Source organism: Arvicanthis niloticus, chromosome 20 (genome assembly GCF_011762505.2).
Source record: "Arvicanthis niloticus isolate mArvNil1 chromosome 20, mArvNil1.pat.X, whole genome shotgun sequence".
NCBI lineage: Eukaryota > Metazoa > Chordata > Mammalia > Rodentia > Muridae > Arvicanthis > Arvicanthis niloticus.
In genome coordinates this window covers 23972031-23991897 of record NC_047677.1, presented here as the reverse complement: position 1 = coordinate 23991897, position 19867 = coordinate 23972031, and the positions used below count along the sequence as shown (strand labels likewise).

Genomic DNA, 19867 nt, shown 5'->3' with positions numbered 1-19867 from the left:
TTCTAAAAATACATCTTTAAGTGGAGATAATCAAGGTATCACAAAGCTGTACTTAGGAACCACTAATGCAAGTGTCTGGGCCTGTTTAAATGGGCATTTCCTCCAGAAAACAGCTAAACTCTTAAGGAAACTAACACTGATTTTTTTTTTTTTTTTTTTTTTTTTTTTTTTTTTTTTTTTTTTTTTGAGACAGGCGCTCTCCATGTAGCCCTAGCCATCCTGAACTCACCTTAGACTAGGCTAGCTTCAAACTCACAGAGATCCACCCGCCTCTGCCTCCCAAGCGCTGGGATCAAAGGCATGTACCACCCCCACCCAGCAGCACTGACTCTTTTAAATATAACTACATTATTCAACTGCAAACCTGCAGCCATATGTAACTCACACATTCATGCAGACTCTCCATAACCAGAGCTGTGAAAACTATGAGAAGAACCCTGGGATCTGACACTGGCTTTCCATAAGTAACTACAGAATGTGTGAGTGAAGATTTTAGAGAAAAAAAAACCATATTATCTTATGAAATATATCTAAATCATTTCAGTTTCTGAGAAAGATAGGGCAATACTGTGCAAGAGAATGCAGCTTTTGGAGACAAGTGTTCAGAGAGAAAAATCTTGAGTCAGCTGTCACTATATACAGTAGGCAAGGGCTTACTTTGCCATGTGTAACCAGTGATACCTAATTTGTAGGGTTCACGTAACTATCAAATGACAAAACAACAATTTATAATGCATCTGTGTAGTAAGTAGCTCACAAACAGGTGCTGAATTATTTTAGAGATAAGTACGATCTTATAAGTCTTATAAGCTGGCTATGCCCAGTACTTACCCCTGTACAGGGGACTAGCTTCCTGGCAAGGTATGGAGAAGCACAGGCATGCTGCCTTAGGACACTTATGACACTGAGAAGCCCCATCTCAATCAAGGCTTAGAGAAGCATTACTGTCTGGGACTTGAACACATGGGGCAAGTCCTCTACCACTGAGACATGCCCCAGCTTTCCTGTATGTTTTTAACATGCTCACATTGTTACTATTTTCTGTTGAAGACAAAAATGAGTGTTAGTTTCTATAGTCTAATAGGTTATTTTAAAGTAAAATGCAGAGTTGTATCAGAATGAAGGAAACTGGATTTTAGTTTGGCATTGCAGCACTAATAATGTAAATGAATCTTGGTTTCTCTTAAATGGAGACAGTCATTCTTCATTATAAAGAGCTGAGAGCTACATTACCTTGGATATTAGACATGTCCTATGTTATGTTTTAGCTTACATATCAGTGCTGGGATTGAATCCAGGGCCTCCTGCGTGAGAAGTATGCATTCCACTACTCAGCATACCTCCAGGCCTGCCTGCTATTTTAATCAAGCAAGCAAAGAAATAAAACAGTACACTGTTTCTGGTGGGGTCTTTTTTCTTTTGAGGAAAGTCTCATGTAGCTCAGGCTAGTCTCAAACTTGCTATGTAGTCAAAAGTGGCTTTGAGTTCTTGATCCTTTCTCTCCATTTTCCCAAGTGCTGAGATTATAGTTATATATTAGAGATACTAGATCAATGTGGACAGTCTTTGTGGCAGAAGTATTCAAAGGTAAATGGGAAGATGAGTACTGTACAAACAGTCATAATGAAGTGTAAGTGCTCCATGTTAGAGATGAATGAAGTGTTCTGTGACTCAGAAAAGATACGGAATCAAACAGCTGGTAACATTAGTAATGAATCTCCTGGGCAAACAGCGGAGGTAAATCAGTTCTTTCTGATGAACAAATCTGCAAATCACCTTATTTTTCAGAGGGAGACAAATTTCTGCCTCAATTGAAAATGTTTAGGTTCCTGTTCTAAACTCATCGTCTAGTAGAGACAGGGCCACTGTGTGAGGAGGGGTTACATCGGGGTAGGATTCCTACTAGAAGCTATGTAGTCTTTTTTGTTCTGGTTTTAAGACAAAGTTTTACTTTTTAAAATGTTCGTTTGTTTGTTTATTTATTTATTTTTGTTATGGGTGTTCACCTACATGTATGTCTGTTCACTACATGTTCCTGTGCTCAACATGGTCAAAAGAGGGCATGAGAGCCGGGTGGTGGTGGCGCACACCTTTAATCCCAGCACTTGGGAGGCAGAGCCAGGTGGATTTCTGAGTTCGAGGCCAGCCTGGTCTACAGAGTTAGTTTCAGGACAGCAGGGACTACACAGAGAAACCCTGTCTCGAAAAAACAAAAACAAAAAAAAAAAAAAAAAAAAAAGAAAAAGAAAAGAACAAATTTCTGGTGGAAGGCCTGCCTGTAATCTCAGCACTAGGAAGGTAGAGGATAAGGAGTTTAAAGTCACCCTCATGCAGGGTGGACTATATAATCTCAAAAAACAAACAAAGACCCCAGGCCCAACTCTCCCCTCCCCCCCAAATCAAATGGACTTCTAGTTCTGGAAAATCTACTGTTGGGCATTGCTGAACATGCATCTTATTCTTTGACACAGATAGTTTTTTCTCTAACATGTCATTTAACCAAAAGTAAAGTTCTTATTTTCCATCTGTGGCTTTATAAGTCTCTAGCTGGAAAATGGACCTTAAACAGTAAACACTGTAGCTAAAATAGCTGTCTTCCTTAGGACCCAGAAGGCAACAGCCCATTAATAGCCCAATGCTGGGATCTGTAATCCTTTGGAATAACACTAGGAGGATATTTATACCCCAGCAGTGACGAGAAGTAAGGAGTGAGCAGGAGGACAAGTGTGAGTCATGTTTATTCTGCTCTGCTCATGGCTGTTTCCAAGCTTTTCCCTCTGACCAAACATAAATGGGTTTGCAACTGGCAGGACCACACGCTGAGGCAGGTACATAGACCACTGCTGGCTAAGATAGTGCTATTTAATGCCGAAATGGCAGGCAAAAGGACCATGCCAGAGAAAAGGCGTGAGGAGGGACTTTTCCCTCTGAGTTTCTGAGGACTTTCCTTAATGCTTTTCCAGTATCATTTCCTTAATCTTAAGAAGAGACCTGTATGGATACTAGGGTCAATATGGGCTCTAATACCTGTCACATCACAACCTGCTGTGTTGTCAAGGCTGTTCTCACCTCTCAGGACCACAAAGAAAAGAACGGCAGGAATAACAGGGGACTTACACAGTATGAATAACCCTGCTCCCCCCTTTTTTGTTTTTTGGTGTGTATACAGACATGTTCATGTGTGCATGTATGTATGCAATTACACATGTACAGGTATGTGTGTGTGATCATGTGGAGGCCAGAGATTGTTGTGTAGTATCTTCTTCAGTTGTTGTCCGCTTTAGTTTTGGAGATAGGAGCTCAATCAATCCTGACTGCAATGATTTCAGCTACAGTCTAAACAGGTAGGCCTTCCTGTCTCTACCTCCTGAACTATAGTATCATGGGGACGTCCCACTACTCCAGGTTTTTTACGTAAGTCCTGGAGATCTGAACTCAGGTCCTCATGCTTGCATGGCAAGCGTTTTACTGACTAAGCCATCCCCCATATTTCTGGAACCTTTCTGTGTGCTTTGAGTCTGTCATGAGTATCTATGATTACATGTTCTTTGGCAGCCACTGCGAATAGAAGCTATATTTTCTCATACCAAAGAAAGTACCAGTCACCCTGCTATCTCCAGTTCCATGCTTCCCAGTTCTCCAGTATGACCAATCCAGATGTCTGTCAGACACCACCGTCCTCTGGTCAGCTAGACTGGATACAGCTTGAGTAGCTGGCTCACTTCCATATCCAGCATGGATTGTACAGATACAGTGTCGCAGCATGGCCATCTGAAATGTGTGCCTATTTGCTTTAAGCCTGCTAATGAAAGCTCCACAGGAGTCCTCTTTGGACACTGATAACCAATAAAGCTTTGACCCGTGGATCTCTTTCTCTCTACCCCTGCCTGTACTTTTCTAACCTATGTGTATTAACTTTCATGAATGAATAATAAAAGCCTTATATTTATCTTGTATCTTTCTTAATTCCTCATAAAGATCTTAAAATCAAAGCAGTCTTTTCTGGCTGAGTTAAGAAATTTCAGAGCCTTTTGTCAAATTCTAAGAAGAGTCTGTTAAACTGAGTGACAGCAGTCCAACAGCAGCCCTCCCTCCCATGCGGTCACAGCCCCTAGGGGCTTAAAGTCTGCTTCTCTTACCAATGATAGTCATTCAGAGTCAACACAAAGCATCTGGCTCACCACCACCATCTATATACCCTGGGACATTCTTTCTATCTTGTCTTCTCCTACAGTTGGATTTCTGACAAAAAGATTCTCCGAGGAAGAAAAAGAAAAAGGAGTATTTTCCTACTGCTAAGGGTTTTTGTTTGATTTTTATTGAGGCACAGTAGAAACTCCTGAATAATATGTGTACTAGTGAATAAAATTTCATTCTGTGATAATACTCAATGCTATTTCCTTGTATTACACTAATATAGACAATTCACAAATGAAAGTTTGGTTTTTTAAGCATCTATCAGGGGAACAAATGATGTTTTCCATGCTGGCCTGGGAATTTCAATCTGCGCACAGTAGGGAAATGCCTCAGTGGTAATAATCAGTTTAGTAATGACTGCTACAAACTACCTTTCTTTTCTCAGGCACAGAGACAGGAAAATCTAAGTCTCGTAGGAGAAAAGAAAAAAAAAAAAAAGCTCAAAGAGGAGAAAAGATTCAGCTGTTAAGAACACTGATTTCACTAGAGAGGTGGCTCAGTGGTTAAGAGCACTGACTGCTCTGCCAGAGGTCCTGAGTTCAATTCCCAGCAACCACATGGTGGCTCACAACCATCTGTAATGTGAGTGATTCGATGCACTCTTCTAGTATGTGTCTGAAGACAGTTGCAGTGTACTCAGATAAATAAAAAAATAAATAAATCTTTGCCAGGCAGTGGTGGCGCACACCTTTAATCCCAGCACTTGGGAGGCAGAGGCAGGAGGATTTCTGAGTTCGAGGCCAGCCTGGTCTACTGAGTGAGTTCCAGGACAGGCTACACAGAGAAACCCTGTCTCAAAACAATGATTGTTCTTCCAGACGACCTTGGTTAAATACCCAGTATCCACATGGCAGCTCACAACCCTCTTTAAATCCAGTTCCAATGGATCTCATAATCTCTTCTTGCCTCTAGGAGTACCAGGCGTGCACATGATACACAGACATATATGGAGGAAAAAATCCATACACATATAATAATAATTAAAAAAGAAATCGAAGAACAGACATTTTTTGCAGTATCAGAATTCTATACACATATATCATATAAAAATGCATACATTTGCAAATATGTTAAGTGGTGTGTTAGCAAAAATGAACTGCCAAAGTGATTCCTCTCATTTTCATTCATGATGTGGGGAATGAGCTTCCCTAGGCCATCCCCACAATACATGTTTCTTGTGATAAGAAAGTTTCAGTATAATGAAAGTACAGATCACATGATGACATCAAGAAAAACAAGTGTTTAGAAATAACTCAAGATACATAGACGGGCTAAACAGCAGTGCTCAGGTCCTAACAAGATTCTCTGTACAAAATACATGCATGGAAATCTCCAGAATCAGGAAGTAGGTGACACGGGTTCCCCTTTAGGAAGATGTGCAATGATATCCTGATAAAGTAAGACCTAGGGATGAAGTTGGGCAGATTCCATGTAGGAGCAAGCATTGCGGGGAGGCCAGAGATACTTCTGCTGCAGGTCTTGTGAAAGGATTCTGTACTTGGAGCAGAAGTACTCAGGTCTGATAGGCAGTTACAAGATACTGTAGATTCTGAACTGAGATGAACTGATGGGCATGAATGTAGGTAGTTATACATGGATATCTTATTTAGGTTGGGACCTACATGTTCCACATGCATTCCACCACTAACCTCCCAGGTACTAAATACCTGGCACTTAATACAATCTCTGGTAAGGAATTTGAAAGTGAAGGACAGCTAAGTTGACCCACCTCATAAAAGAGTCCTTCTGGGAACTGCTGGAAGCACTGAGCACATACGAAGCACTGTTCATGGTACAGCTCACCATTACTGTTCACGATCTTCTCAGCAGGTGCAAAGCCCCCCTTGCAGCGTTCACATGTGGCACTGGCCAAGGCATTGGCCATGTTGCTAAAACACACAAAGGGCAAGACAGAGATTGTTAACTTGTTAACCAGAAGAGCAGACAGCATCAAGAACTGAGGAGAAAATTCTATCTGGACACAAAAACTCCTATTTTATCCATAAAACCAAGTTTCACAAGTTCTCTAATTCAAAATGGCCCGCCCAGTCTCATTAACCTAGGCACTTTAGTTTCTAAAAGGGCCTCCTGCTTTGTTCCTGTTTGACTTTAATGTTTTCAGCACTCTTGTAAGCAGTGTTAGTTAGATATGAAGAACACAGAGTTCCCTAGCTCATGCAGTGGTGTACACCTGTAGTTCCAGCCTTTTAGGAGGGAGAGGCAGGAAGGTTGCTTGAACCCAGAAGTTCAAGAACAGCCTGGACCATACAGCCATAGTGAGACTGTCTCAAATAAATGAATCAATGAATAAATGTTTCCCTTAAGGAACTCAAGAGTTACAGCTGGATAAGTAACTTTAATTCAAATAGCGATGAGATAGCCAGGCAGTGGTGGTATATACTTTTAGTCCTAGCACTTGAAAGCCAGAGGAAGGCAGATCTCTGAGTTCGAGGCCAGCCTGGTCCACAGAGTGAGTTTCAGGACAGCCAGGGGAACACATAGAAACCTTGTGTCAAAAACAGAAACAAGATATGCATGAGAGAACATTTTTTTGGAACTGTTCTTCGGTATGAATAAAATATATTTAGATCACACTTAACACTGCTCCCCACTTCCAGCTCCTCCAGGACGCCCCATTCCACACTGCCCTATAACCTCATGTCCATTCCTCCTTCCCTCCTCATAACCATCAGTACTGCCCATATGTGCAGGAATGTAGGGCATCAATCACTGGAGCACAGGCCGCATCCAGTGGGCCATGCTGCAAAAGAAAGCAGCCTCCCTACCCTAGGCACTGCTAACTGCCAACAGCTACTCTGCTATAGGTGGGGCCTCAGGAGGCTCTACCCTCAGTGAGATAAGAACTTAAAGTCAATTTCTTTAAAGAACAGACTCTAAACTTCACGTAACTAAACTTCATATTATAACCTGAATTTAGATTATACCTTTGATTAGATATTGTTCAAAGCAATTGCTTAAAACCACTGAAAATTAGACAAGATGCCTCAATTCTATTAGACAGAACCATTTAGTAATAACACTATAAAATATATCACTAAATCACAGAATTTTATGTAATAAAGATCATTTTGAGGATGGAGAAACAGGTTCAGAGGTGGACAGTTAACTCAACATCACAGATGCAACATTAGCTACTCATTAACAAATGACCCTGGAGCGGAACCCAGGCCCTCTACATATAAGGAATCATCTCCATACAGACCACAGCCTAGGCAAACTCTAGAGAGTTCATGGTAGGGATGCAACCATGTTTTATAGGTCAGAAAGATAAAATCAGGCGGTAACTACTGTTGAGTGACTCTGACAGTTTCCCACAAGCAATCCCACTACACTTCAAAACACAGAATGTGATCAATGAATAATCTCAGTTTTCTCTAGCCACTGGTGCTTCAGAAGTAAGGCAGCATGGCTGAAGCAAAGAATTAGGTGAAGATTTCACATAAATAGCCATTTTGTTTCTGAAAGCTCTAGAAATGGAGAAGATTCCGTATGCTGAAGAGTCATTGGGCAAGCCTTTTGTTTGCTTTGGCCTGTTTTCTATTTTCAGAGGCAGATTCTATGGTAGAGCTCTACCTCTACGATAAGAAGTCTGCTCCCCCCGCATAGCTTCTGACCTTTCAAATATCTCATTAGTCTACCAGCACCACTGCCAAGAGACAGATGGTGTGGAGAGCCTCTCACTTCACAAACACTTCAACCAGTTGCCTTGCTCCTAGCTCTTTCCAAGGTTAGTGTTTCCATAGCAACAGTTATTCTTTGTCACACCCCAATGGAGGATAGCCCTATATGTGCCTTCTTCCTCAAATGTTTGAAGACAATTCCATGTTGTAACCTTGCCATAGTAACTCTATGTTGAATTTCCACATTCACCATTCCAGATCAATCAAAACTCTGTTTTAATTAGTTAACTCCAATCTAAGATAGGAGTGTCACTGAAGAAAAGGGAAAAGATAGGGCTATTTTTCATTCTGTGATCAATAGCAAAGCAGGTAACAGTGCTTGCTGCCAAGCCTGAAGATTTCAGTTTGATCCCTGGAACTCACATGACAGAAAAACAACTGACTCCCGTAAGTTGGGTTTTTTTTTTTTTTTTTTTTGAGACAGGGTTTCTCTGTATAGCCTTGGCTGTCCTGGAACTCACTCAGTAGACCAGGATGGCCTAGAATTCAGAAATCTACCTGCCTCTGCCTCCCAAGTGCTGGGATTAAAGGCGTGCGCCACCGCCCAGCTTGACTCCAGTAAGTTATCTTTGACCTCCATAGTGTGTGCCCCTCCCACCCCCCAATACTTTTAAAATGGGAAAAGAGGCAGCCTCATTTCTGGGTGAACCTGGCCTAAGCACGATGAATAAGACTTCCACTTTGTCTTTTCAGAATTATTGTGAGAAGAGAGGGTCCAGATGAACAGCAGCAGTCTTAATAAACCTCGAGAGATCTGTGCACCCTCTCTTATAGAAAGAGTGCCTGAGTGGAGAAGGACACTAAGTCCACATCGTTAAGGAATTCTCAGAAGCTGTTCTGAGGATGAAATAAAGTAGAGACTACTCTGGAAAGCAGAAGATGCTACTAAAAGATACAGCATCCTTAGAATTCTAAATTCTCTCCAGTGATACCCCAAACCTCAGTAATCTTAATGGACTTCCCCCAAAGCTGGAGAACATTCTGGAATGTTTTACTTTACTACCACTTAACTCAGTGATTCTCAAGTTCTGGGGTGACTGGTTCTCTGGAAGTTCTGAAGTACCCTCTCAGTCATAGCAGTGTGCCCAGTGCAGAAGCAGACTGTAGGAGGGGGTTGTATCAAGAAAAATGTGCAAAAATTTAAGGCAATAGCATTTTCCTCTGTATTATTAAAATCTGATATGTTACTTTTAATTGAATAAATAAACATAACTTCTCATACAAGAAGTACTGGATTTCAATCTTTTTTTTTGATGGTACTGATAAAAATGCTATTAGCACTGACCTGTTTATATTCACTACAACTACATTCCAGACTTTATTTATGTTTGACTACTCAAGTAGACTTGGCAAAATGGGTAGACAGATTAATGTTTTACACATATATTCATATATATGAATTCCTTAAAGTAACAAAGGAGGAGCAGAAAACAGCAATCACTTGCCTCCCGACTGACCTCATGTTTCCCTCCCCTCTCACCTTGTTTGCTGGCTAGTTGGTTTTGTTTTTTCTTTCCTTGAGACAGGGTCTCTCATGTAGCCCAGGCTGGTCTCAAGTTCCTGATCTTCCATACCTCCCAAGCGTTGGGATTACATACTCAGCTCCTCTCTTGCCTGACCCTCCTGTCCTGTTCACATTTTTTATACTTGACAATATTTAACACAATGTATGTAGAAGCTATTTTTTTAAAAGGTAAGTCATTAGATTGGTTATACCTAATTGCTTAACTTTCTAGACGATGTTTTTTCACTAAAAAGTGTTGATGACAAAGAAAATCTGGGAGTGGAGAGGATGCATTCCTACAGAAGCCAACCAGGACTGTTATACAGCTACCTCCATAAGCTGCTGCATAGGAAACCACAATCAAGCTTTCCAGGTTTTTTAACATCCCATTTATCAAAACACATGAAACAAAATTTCTACTCTTAAAATACAATACGTAAAATTCTGTTATTAAATATCATCACAGTTTATTAACCACCTCAAATACTGATTATGGGATAAATCCCCAACAAAGTGTTTATCAATTAAATTTTTAGTTTCATATTTGAGAACTTTCATAGTCTATTTTTTCCTGTTATAGATCCTGACAACACAACTTCTCTTATGGATAACACAATGAACATGTACATTATTAGAGAGACGAGAGCTGTCTATTCTTCCCAGGAGGTGGCATTTTCCTTGACATCTATTCTGTCTTCTGGTGGAAGTTTATAAGACAAGGCAATCTGAGAACCACCACAAGCCCCCCCCCCTGCACACCCTGAAAAAGCCCTGCTAAATTAAAACACACTAGCTGAATCAAATGGCTAGGGAGTGCAGAACTGAAGGCCTGGAGACTTGAAAGCCTGCATTCTAGAAGGGGAGAGACTCACAATTTTGCATAAAAATCACAGAATTCCTTGTAGACTTTTACGTCACTGTGCCTGCGCTGCAGGTTCGACTCGGCCCTCTCGTCTTCATTCCCATTAGCTTCGAGGACACTGTTAAGGGCTGTCTGGGGGATTTCTTCATTCTCTGGGATAGTGCACGGGCGTGCCCGTCCTGGGAAGGCCATTGTACAAGCTTCAGAGCCCAGCGATGCCGGTCGAGCAGGATACAGAGAAGAGAAACAATATCCAGGCCTCCTGTTTCCCAGCCAGGGTCACTCCCACTGTTCCCACATGCGTCACCCAGCTGCCAGGGTCACTCCTGACTTTTCATGTTAAGAGCTCAGCAACACAGCAGTCTCTGGATCTATTATGATTTCTAGAAGCTCTCAAAAACCATTTCATGTGGCAGTGAAAATTATGTCTGAGCAAGTCTCCACTTGGGTGTGCAAAGAAATTTTTGAAAAAAATTCTGAGGACTGTGAGCCTCAGAGTGAAGCTCTATGTAGTCTTTTATTATCTTTGTTCTTGATACAAGACACAGCATAGTAAAGGCTTCAATGAATGGATGTAGTGTAAACCAGAAAGAACTAGAGTTTAACTGTAACTCTTTGATTTAATCCCAGCTAATCCTGTAACAGGAGAGTCACAGATTCGTCACAGTATTCCTGTTATATTTAGCTCCAACTACTGTCTTGTAATTGTGTTTGTCATGATGACAATAGCAACAGTGTAGCATGAAGCAACACAAGAGTACAGAGTTCTTCTGTGGTTCCATTCTCTAGCCCAGTAAACCATCCTACGCAAAGCAAGTACCTCAAGGAACTTGTGAGCAGGCACAGTGCTAGGCACTGCAGGTCATACTGATAACAGGAAAAGGCTTTGAGAGACAAGCAACATAAAGTAGAGATCTGAGTAACAGTGAATGGTGACACATAAGAGTTTGCATACGTCTTCTATCACATCACCATATCCCCTATGAAACAGGTGCTAGTCACAAAAACCAAGGCCATAAAGAGACTGAATAATAAGTGATTGGGACTATGCTGTAACTTTTATGAGAGAAAATGACTGAAGAGAATCACTGGAAAATAAAACAGGAACTCAAAATCAGTCTGTGGCAGGTACAAAATGGGACCAGAAGCAGGAAATGAGATCACATCTCCCTACTTTGAATCCAGAGATATCAAAATGATGAGGAACTCCAAGACTGAGGCCCTGGACCTGCTGAGACCCCAGACTAATGTTTGCTAGAAGAGGGAAAGCACCATGTGCAAATGTCATCCTTTCTGTTCATCTATACACTTTCATTTTTGGTTTCTTTTCATAAGGACAAAGTAAAACAGAGGAAGGACAGAATCATATGATCCACTTCATACAGACAGAACATAAGCCACTCCTTCAGTTTCCTCTCTGAAGAAGAGGAATAGAGTATCAAGGTCAGGAGCCTGACAGCGAGCGGCATAGCTGTTCTACTACCGCTGAGTGTGTAGCTATTGTGGCCACCAGTCACGCAGGATGTGGTCTGCCCATAGAAATCTCCTTAGAGCACTCCTTAACTAATGTTTTTCACCTGTATAAAGTGTCATTTGTTGAACTCTATCATATGTGCTGGCCAAAGATTGGCTTTGTTTAAGTCAGTATCATGCCATTGAGACCTGTCCAGGTTGCTATATAGATATATGTAGTTTGATCTTGTGTTGCTGCATAATATTCAGATATATATGTTCAAACCATTCACTCACTGAAGATCTAAGTACTACATAGTTTTAGACTATTACAAATAAAAGTTGTTTAGAGGCTTTTGTGTAAATGTAGATGGATCCTTCTCTTTAAGAAATGCTGAAGAGTGAAACTGTTGAGCTATAATTCCAATCATACTTTAACTTTGAAAGAACTGCTAGGAGTGGTAGTGCATGCCAATAATGCCAGCACTTGAGAAGCTGAGGCAGATGAACTTAGAATTTAAAGCCACCATGGGCTCCACAGCAATAAAGGCCAGCCTGAGTTATACAGTAAGACTCTGTCTAAGATCCACTCATCAGTGAGTACATACCATGTTAGCTCAAAAGCTCAGCATACCCACGATATAACCCACAACCAAATGGAGCTTAAGAAGGAAGACCAAAGTGTGGATATTTTAATCCTACATAGAAGGGGGAACAAAATAATCACAGGAGGTAGAGGGAGAGAGGGACCTGGGAAGGAGAGAGGAAGGGGGGTGGGGAGTAGGGGCAGGACCAGGTATTTGAAGGGACAGGAAAGAAGTACAGAGGGTCAGGAAATCGAATAGAAATATGTAGCAGTGGGGGATGGGGAACTGTGGGTAGCCACTAGAAAGTCCCAGCCACCAGGGAAGCAAGAGGCTCCCAGGACCCTACAGGGATGACTTTAGCTGAAATAAGCAACAAAGGGGAGACAGAACCAATAGAGACCACCTCCAGTAGACAGGCACAGTCCCCAGGGATGTGCCTGAGGAATGAGGCTAACCACGCATCTTAAAATTGTTAACCCAGAATTGTTCCTATTCAAAGGAAAGATCGGGACAAAAAAAAAAAAAAAAAAAAATGCAACAGAGACTGAAGGAAAGGCCATCAAGAGACCACCCCACCTAGGGATCCATCCATCTGTGGACACTAAACCCCAACACTATTGCTGGTGCCAAGAATGCTTGCTGAGAGGAGCCTGGTATGGCTGTTCTCTGAGAGTTTCTACCAGCACCTGACCAATATAGATGCAGATACTCACAGCCAACCAACAACCCGGGTGTGGGGAGCTGACAGAAAGCAACTATCATCCTTACAGCCATCTTGAGCCATATACACGGACAAAAGACTTGATTACAACAGCCTACAACAGCTGAGCACACTCTGATAACATCTTGTTTTAGATACCCAGGATCTTCCCTTGGGTGTGTGACACTTAAAGGTGTGATTTAGAGTCAAAGAGACTTAAAGGTGTGACTTAAGGTGTGATTTAGAGATAAGACCCAAGGGCATGACTTAGAGGTGTGGCTTAGAAGTGAGACATATAAAAGGTGAGAGGCAGACAGAAGAAATGATTATTAAGTTATTAGGCACTTGGAGTAGGCACTTGAGGCTCTAGACGGGAACTAGGAATTAGACACTTGTACTTGGATGAGACTTGAGACTAGAACTTGGAACTTGGAGGCACTAGGGACTAGGAACTCAAGACTTGGGACTTGGACTAAGAAGAGAGACTGAAGAATAAATGGGATCGAATTACACTCTGTCTGGTCTCCATTGCTCGTGTCCGTCCTCACTCCCTCTCTTGCTGAACCCCAACCCTTGGACTGGAGCAGCTTGGGGCAGTGGGGCTCTAACAGTTTAGCCCCCAAGGCTTTTGGCAGTGCGGGTTCAAACACTGACAGAGCGATTCGTAACATTTTTGGTGACCAATGTGGAGCAGCTCGGGCCGCAACACCCGGGGACCCCAATGGAAAAGCTAGGGGAAGGACTGAAGGAGCAGAAGGGGTTTGCAACCCCATATGAAGAACAGTATCAACTATCTGGACCACCCAGAGCTCCCAGAGACTAAACCACCAACCAAAGAGTACACATGGAGGGACCCATGGCTCCAAATACATATGAAGCAGAGGATGGCCTTATCTGGCATCAATGGGAGGGGAGGACCTTGGTCCTGTGGAGGCTTGATGTCCCAGCATAGGGAGATGCTAGAACGGTGAAGCAGGATTTAGGTGAGTGGGTGGAGGAGTTTCCTCATAGAGGCAAAGGGGAGGGGGGAGAAGGGGATTGGGATGGTGTCAGAAGCCATAATGGGACAAGCTAATAATGAGCAGATGATCATCCTGAAATGCTTGCCTCAGATTATTATATAATCTGCGACGAGTGTGCCCCATTAGCAAGGCTGTGGTGGACGTGATTTTAGGAAAGATTCCTGCTATTAATATGCTTTTCCCATTATTATTATTATTATTAGACATATGCAACTATCACTAAGCAATAGCACACCCCTTTGTAGCAGATCTCTGCAGATCCACAAAGATGCACTGTCTTGTAGTGATACTATATAGGCAAATAGATGACTTCTTAAGTCTTAATGATGATCCTATAAGAATTCCTAAAATTATATCAGTGATTACTAAGCTCTTTTATAACAGGACTGCTATTAAGTTCTTCAGGCATAGTCAAAATTGCAAAGAGAACTCTGCCAGTCTCCCAGTGTTATCAGTTAATTGCCCTTAGACCTTCTCCTGCTTAGAGCACATTCCAAGAGGTCATAAAACAATTAACCAAGGGAATTATAGGTACCAGGACAGAAGAGAAAATACTGCCTGGGTTTATCTATACAAAACTTCACTAATTTCTTAAGTTATAGTTTCAAACTTTCTGAGAACCTGTGGAGCTAGACAGGTGCTGAATGTCTAGCTAGATAATTACTCCTAATGGACATTCATGTAAACATTCTGTGTTGTAAACTTCTATTTCAATTTATGACTTGAATTTTGGTGTGAACTTGTGATGAACCTTGTAACATGTGACCATGTACTCTGAAAGATGTATAAGTTCTGAGGACAAAGAGATGACAGTTCAATTAGAATGGTCAGTTAGAATAGGGAGTTAGAGTGAGTGAGTGTGTAAGAGAGTCAGTTAGTTAGGAGCCCTTTGTCTTTTCCTTTTCTTTTCCCCCTGCCTAGAATTTTTCTCCCTTAGAATTTTACTTTGTTAGAATCTCTTGTTCTTCCCCACTCAGGACTTTTCCACATTTCCCCTCAGATAGCTTTCATAGGATACTTTTTACACTTAATAAACTCTACAGCAACTTTTCTAAGTGTCTTTTCTTCCTTCGACCCAGCTGCAAGTTAGAGCCCAGCAGTTCCTGCTGAGATAGAACAAAGGCCACGTTGCCTAATCCTCTGCTGTTAGGCTACAGGTGTTAATCACCCTAGCCTGCAGTCTCTTACCCTCAGAAGAAGTTTTTAGGATAGTACAAGACTATTTACTTAACTCCTTGCTGGTCTTAAGGCTGGGATGCAAGTGCCAGTTTCTGGCCACAGGATTGCTGACTGCAGGTCAGCTATAGTAACATAGGGGCTGCCTCGAGAAGAACCAGACAGCTGCATCTCTCTCTCCCCCTCTCACCTCCCGGCAGGATGGGGGATGTTTGTGGAGGGGTAACTGGGAAGGGGAAATCATTTGAAATGTAAACTAATAGAGTAATAAATAAAAAAATGAGCCAGGCAGTGGTGGCACACGTCTTTAATCCCAGCACTTGGGAGGCAGAGGCAGGCGGATTTCTGAGTTCGAACCCAGCCTGGTCTACAGAGTGAGTTCCAGGACAGCCTGGGCTATACAGAGAAACCTTGTCTCAAAAAATCCAAAAAGTAAAAAAATAAATAAATAATAAAAAAATAAAAAAAATGATTCTGCCTTAAAAAAAAAAATAAACCCAAAGACCAACTTTTATTTGAAAGTGCTTGGGGTGTAGCTCAGTGGTATATCACTTGCCTACCACCAGCAAGGGTTCAATGTCTTCCACTGAAAAACAAACAACAAAGATCCTCCATTCAGTGACCTTATATCACAGGTTCAACCCCCCCCTCAGAATGTATCTCTTGTGTAAACTTGTAACCTGTAAAGAAATATAATGACCACAAATGGCTGCATGAAGAACCTAAAAGACCTCCTTCTGACAGTCCAGCCAATAAACAACCTCCCGTTCCGTTCCTCTCCTGTAAATTCTTCTACCAGCCTGCAGAGAGGTAAAACTAACACATAGCTCCGGGTCTCCAAATCAGCAGCCCATGTAACAAAGCCTGTCTTTGCAAAAACTTGACTGGAGAGAACTGGCTTCGAGGCATGTCGGATGGTTGTTGCTCTGGATCATGTGTCATACTTACAGACAGTGGTGAGAAGACATTTTATTCCCTTCCCTCTATTGGCAACCAAAACGAAGGGTGATGTCTGATACCAAGTACTAAGACCTCTATCCTTAAGGTTTATTTCATTTTGCTTTTGGAGACAGTGTTTCATAGCCATCTCAAATTTACTATGTAGTGGAGGCTGGCCTTGACTCTTACTGCTTTACATCCTAAAAAGCTGTAATTATAGACATGTACGACTATGCCCACTTTAAACAGAACATTCTGTTAGTTTTTTTTGGGAGGGCGGGGGAGTCTCATATTGTAACCCAGGCTTGCCTCAAACTGGTGGTTCTTTTGCCTCAGCCCAGAAATGCTGGGGTTATAGGCATGTGCTAAAACATTATGCATACACATTGACTTTTATTGACCCAGTAACTGTTCACATCAATGTGGTACAGTGTGATATTCTCTCTCTCTCTCTCTCTCTCTCTCTCTCTCTCTCTCTCTCTCTCTCTTTCTCTCTCTCTCTCTCTCTCTCCCTCTCTATCTGGAAAAATCAGAGACCAGAGTAAGTAGCTTAACACCTTAGTCATTTTAGTTATACATCATTTTGGGGGGGAAAGTATAGAAAATTCAAATTTTTCTCTACTAGCTATTTAGAACAAATCAATTAATTGTTGCTAACCAAAGTTATCCAACTGAAGTACAGCATATGTAACATAACAAGTTGCTCCTCTGTTCCTCTGTATCTCGGTTTCCAATGACCACCCTCTTCTCATTACCCAAGCCTTCTCCTTGCTTAGCTACTGGTAACCACTTTGAGATTAACAGCTACTTACCTATAAACAGGTAAGTGAAAGCATGCAGGACTTTCTAAACTTAGTGTATTTAAACAATGATTTCTAGTGTTGAAATGACACAAGTTCTTTCTGTTTTGATGGCTAAACAATATTTCTCTCTCTCTCTCTCTCTCTCTCTCTCTCTCTCTCTCTCTCTCTCTCTCTCTCCTGCGTGCGTGCACGTGCGTGCTCACACGCATGCATAGGCTTGGGTGTACAATATGATAGTCCTTGATACTGGAATCTACAAGATAAGATCCATTTAGCTATACTAACGTGTATGCTACCTGGTTTAAGTGCTTATGTAACTTACAAGACCAGTTTATTTTTGGTAACAGCTCTTTGGTTCTTATATCAAATGCAGCAAAAGTAGCCTTTAATTCCACAATTGCCTGATAATAACTAACGTAATCAGCCCTTTTCTGTTTACATGCTGGAAGAATAACAGAATAATGGAGTGCCGACAAAGGTTGCTGATACATGGACATAACACCACAAAATCCTCTACAGTCCTCTGGGTAATCGATTTGTTTGGTATCTTTGTAATTTGTACTCCTCTGGGTAATCGATTTGTTTGGTATCTTTGTAATTTGTACCAGACTACTTAAGAGAAAAGGGGGGGCGCGCTACATTTCTCTAGGCTGCAAAAAGAGATAAAATTTGGATAATAGGGTAATAGGGACTGGCTAAGTACAAACTTTTACCCACAATCTTAAACCTCAGACTGCTCACAGCTGAAGACAGGTACAAAGTATCAAAATGAGGTGGGAAGATTGCATGGTGTTACTTGTGGAGGGTGGAACTGATGTTTGCAGCACATAACAATCTGGAGATTTTCCTAGGGAAAGAGGAGGGAGGACATTTCTTCCTTTTCAGTAGGGGAAGCAAATGGCAGCCAGAGAGAAACCTGATTCATAAGCAACAGTTCGGATACTCGTAGGTGTTTTTGTTGAACTGGGTCAGAAGCTCCCTAAAAGTGTGTAGAAATGAAAATTTAGGAGACTAAAGAACATGGTGAGATAGAAGCTTTTAAAATTCAAGCTGAAATAAAGATAATAAAGACGGTTCAATATTTTAGCGACAACTTGGTAACTTTTGATCTTTTTAAAAAAGAGTCGCCTGGCAGTGGTGGTGCACGCCTTTAATCCCAACACTCGGGAGGCAGAGGCAGGCGAATTTCTGAGTTCAAACCCACCCTGGTCTACAGAGTGAGTTCCAGGACAGCCAGAGCTACACAGAGAAACCTGTCTCGAAAAACCAATTAAATAAATAAATAAATAAATAAATAAATAAATAAGCAAATAAATAAAATAAAAAAGAGTCTATTTAATGCATGTATGCTTTGTGCACATGAGCACAGTGCCAACAGAGGCCAGGAGAGGGCCCCCTGGAGCTGGACAAGGATACTGAGAACAGAGCTCAGGGCTTCTGGAAGAGCAGAAAAGGCTATGAGCCATGTCTTGAGCTCCCATTTTGTATCGTTTGAGCAGTAATTTTGCTAATAAAGATAAATTTGTATGCATTGTATATGTATATACACAGTACAGTCTCACTGTGTAGGCTGAAAATCAGTTGGTGATAAACATATGCCTTGATCTGTGTTCTTTTTCCAGTCTGTTCTATTAGTCTCTGAGTCTGCTTTTATGCCAGTACCATGTTACTTAGGTTGCTAATGCTTCCAGCTTCATCCTCTCTGCTCAGGATTGCTTTGGCTATTTGACAGTCTATGTGGATCAATCCAAATCTTAGGAGTACTTTTTCTACATCTACAGATGTTGCATATATATATATTTCAAGACAATGTTTTTCTGTGTACCAGGCCTGGATGTCCTAAAACTCATTTTGTAGACCAGACTGGCCTTAAACTCAGATCCATCTGCCTCTGTCATCTAAGTGCAGAGATTAAAGGCGTCCTCCACCACTGCCCAGCTGGTATTTTTTAAAGTTTTTATTTATATGTACCATTGGAGGATAGAAGAAGGTGCCAGATCCTCTGGGGTGGAGTTACAGTTGTGAGTCACCATGTGAGTACTAGGTTGAGCCTGAGTTGTCTGGAAGAGCAGCCAGGGCCCCCTGAGCCATGTCTCTAAGGCCCAATGGTATCCTGACAGGAGCTGAACTTGTTGGTCATAAAGGGTTCTATAGACATTATAACAATTCAGGATCATACATACACATGTCTTTCTAATTTGGGGACCTCTTTGTTGTGGATAGCCCCACCCTCTTGTTTGGATGGTAGTTCCACTCCTGGGAGGGGCTGCTGAGGAGGAGTGAATATTGTGAACCTTCTGTCCAATTGTATTTGTAAAATAAAGGCTAGAGCTGGTGATTGGGCAGTAGAAGGGGAGGTGAAGAAAAAGGCTTAGGGGAGGAGTCTGAAGAGGAGGAGGTAGAGGAAGAGGAGTCAGAAGAGGAAGTTGATGGGAGAGAGGCTACGGAGGCTACAGAGGAGCCGAGGAGGAAGGACAACAAAGGAGAAGAACGTGGCCTAGAAAAACCGCAAGTTGTAAGGGATCTCATAGCTGAGTAGTGCAATGTTAAATCTGCCCAATCTAGGCTTGCAGTTTATAATCATAAATATTGAGTTGTGTTTTTCTTGACCGGACTTGTTTGGGTCAGAGATTTACCGCAACACCTCTTAGTTTCTTTCATCAGTGTTTGGTGATTTTCTTTTTCTTTTTAAGACTTACTTATTTATGTATGTGTACACTGTCACTGTCTTCAGACACACCAGAAGAGGGCATTGGATCCCATTACAGATGGTTGTGAGCCACCATGTGGTTGCTGGGAATTGAATTCAGGACCTCTGGAAGGGCAGCCAGTGCTCTCAATCACTGAGCCATCTCTCCAGCCTCTTTGTGTTTGGTGATTTTTTTATCAAAGAGATTCTTTCTTTCCATGGGTAAGTGGTAGCT

The 19867-nt window shown here is 41.7% G+C and overlaps 1 protein-coding gene across 10 annotated transcripts in view; it reads right to left on the bottom strand.

The window, feature by feature from the left end:
- Lims1 (LIM zinc finger domain containing 1) overlaps window positions 1–19867 on the bottom strand; it is a 110800-nt gene that overhangs the window by 21962 nt on the left and 68971 nt on the right. For 7 of the 10 annotated variants that reach the window (XM_034524012.2, XM_034524011.2, XM_034524015.2 and 4 more), the window contains exon 2: window positions 5927–6086. In XM_034524012.2, the coding sequence (XP_034379903.1) occupies window positions 5927–6086 (160 nt within the window). Of the gene's footprint in view, window positions 1–5926; window positions 6087–10274; window positions 10498–19867 lie in introns of those variants that run through there. The other 3 variants (XM_034524006.3, XM_076916956.1, XM_034524007.2) reach the window with 3 other exon arrangements.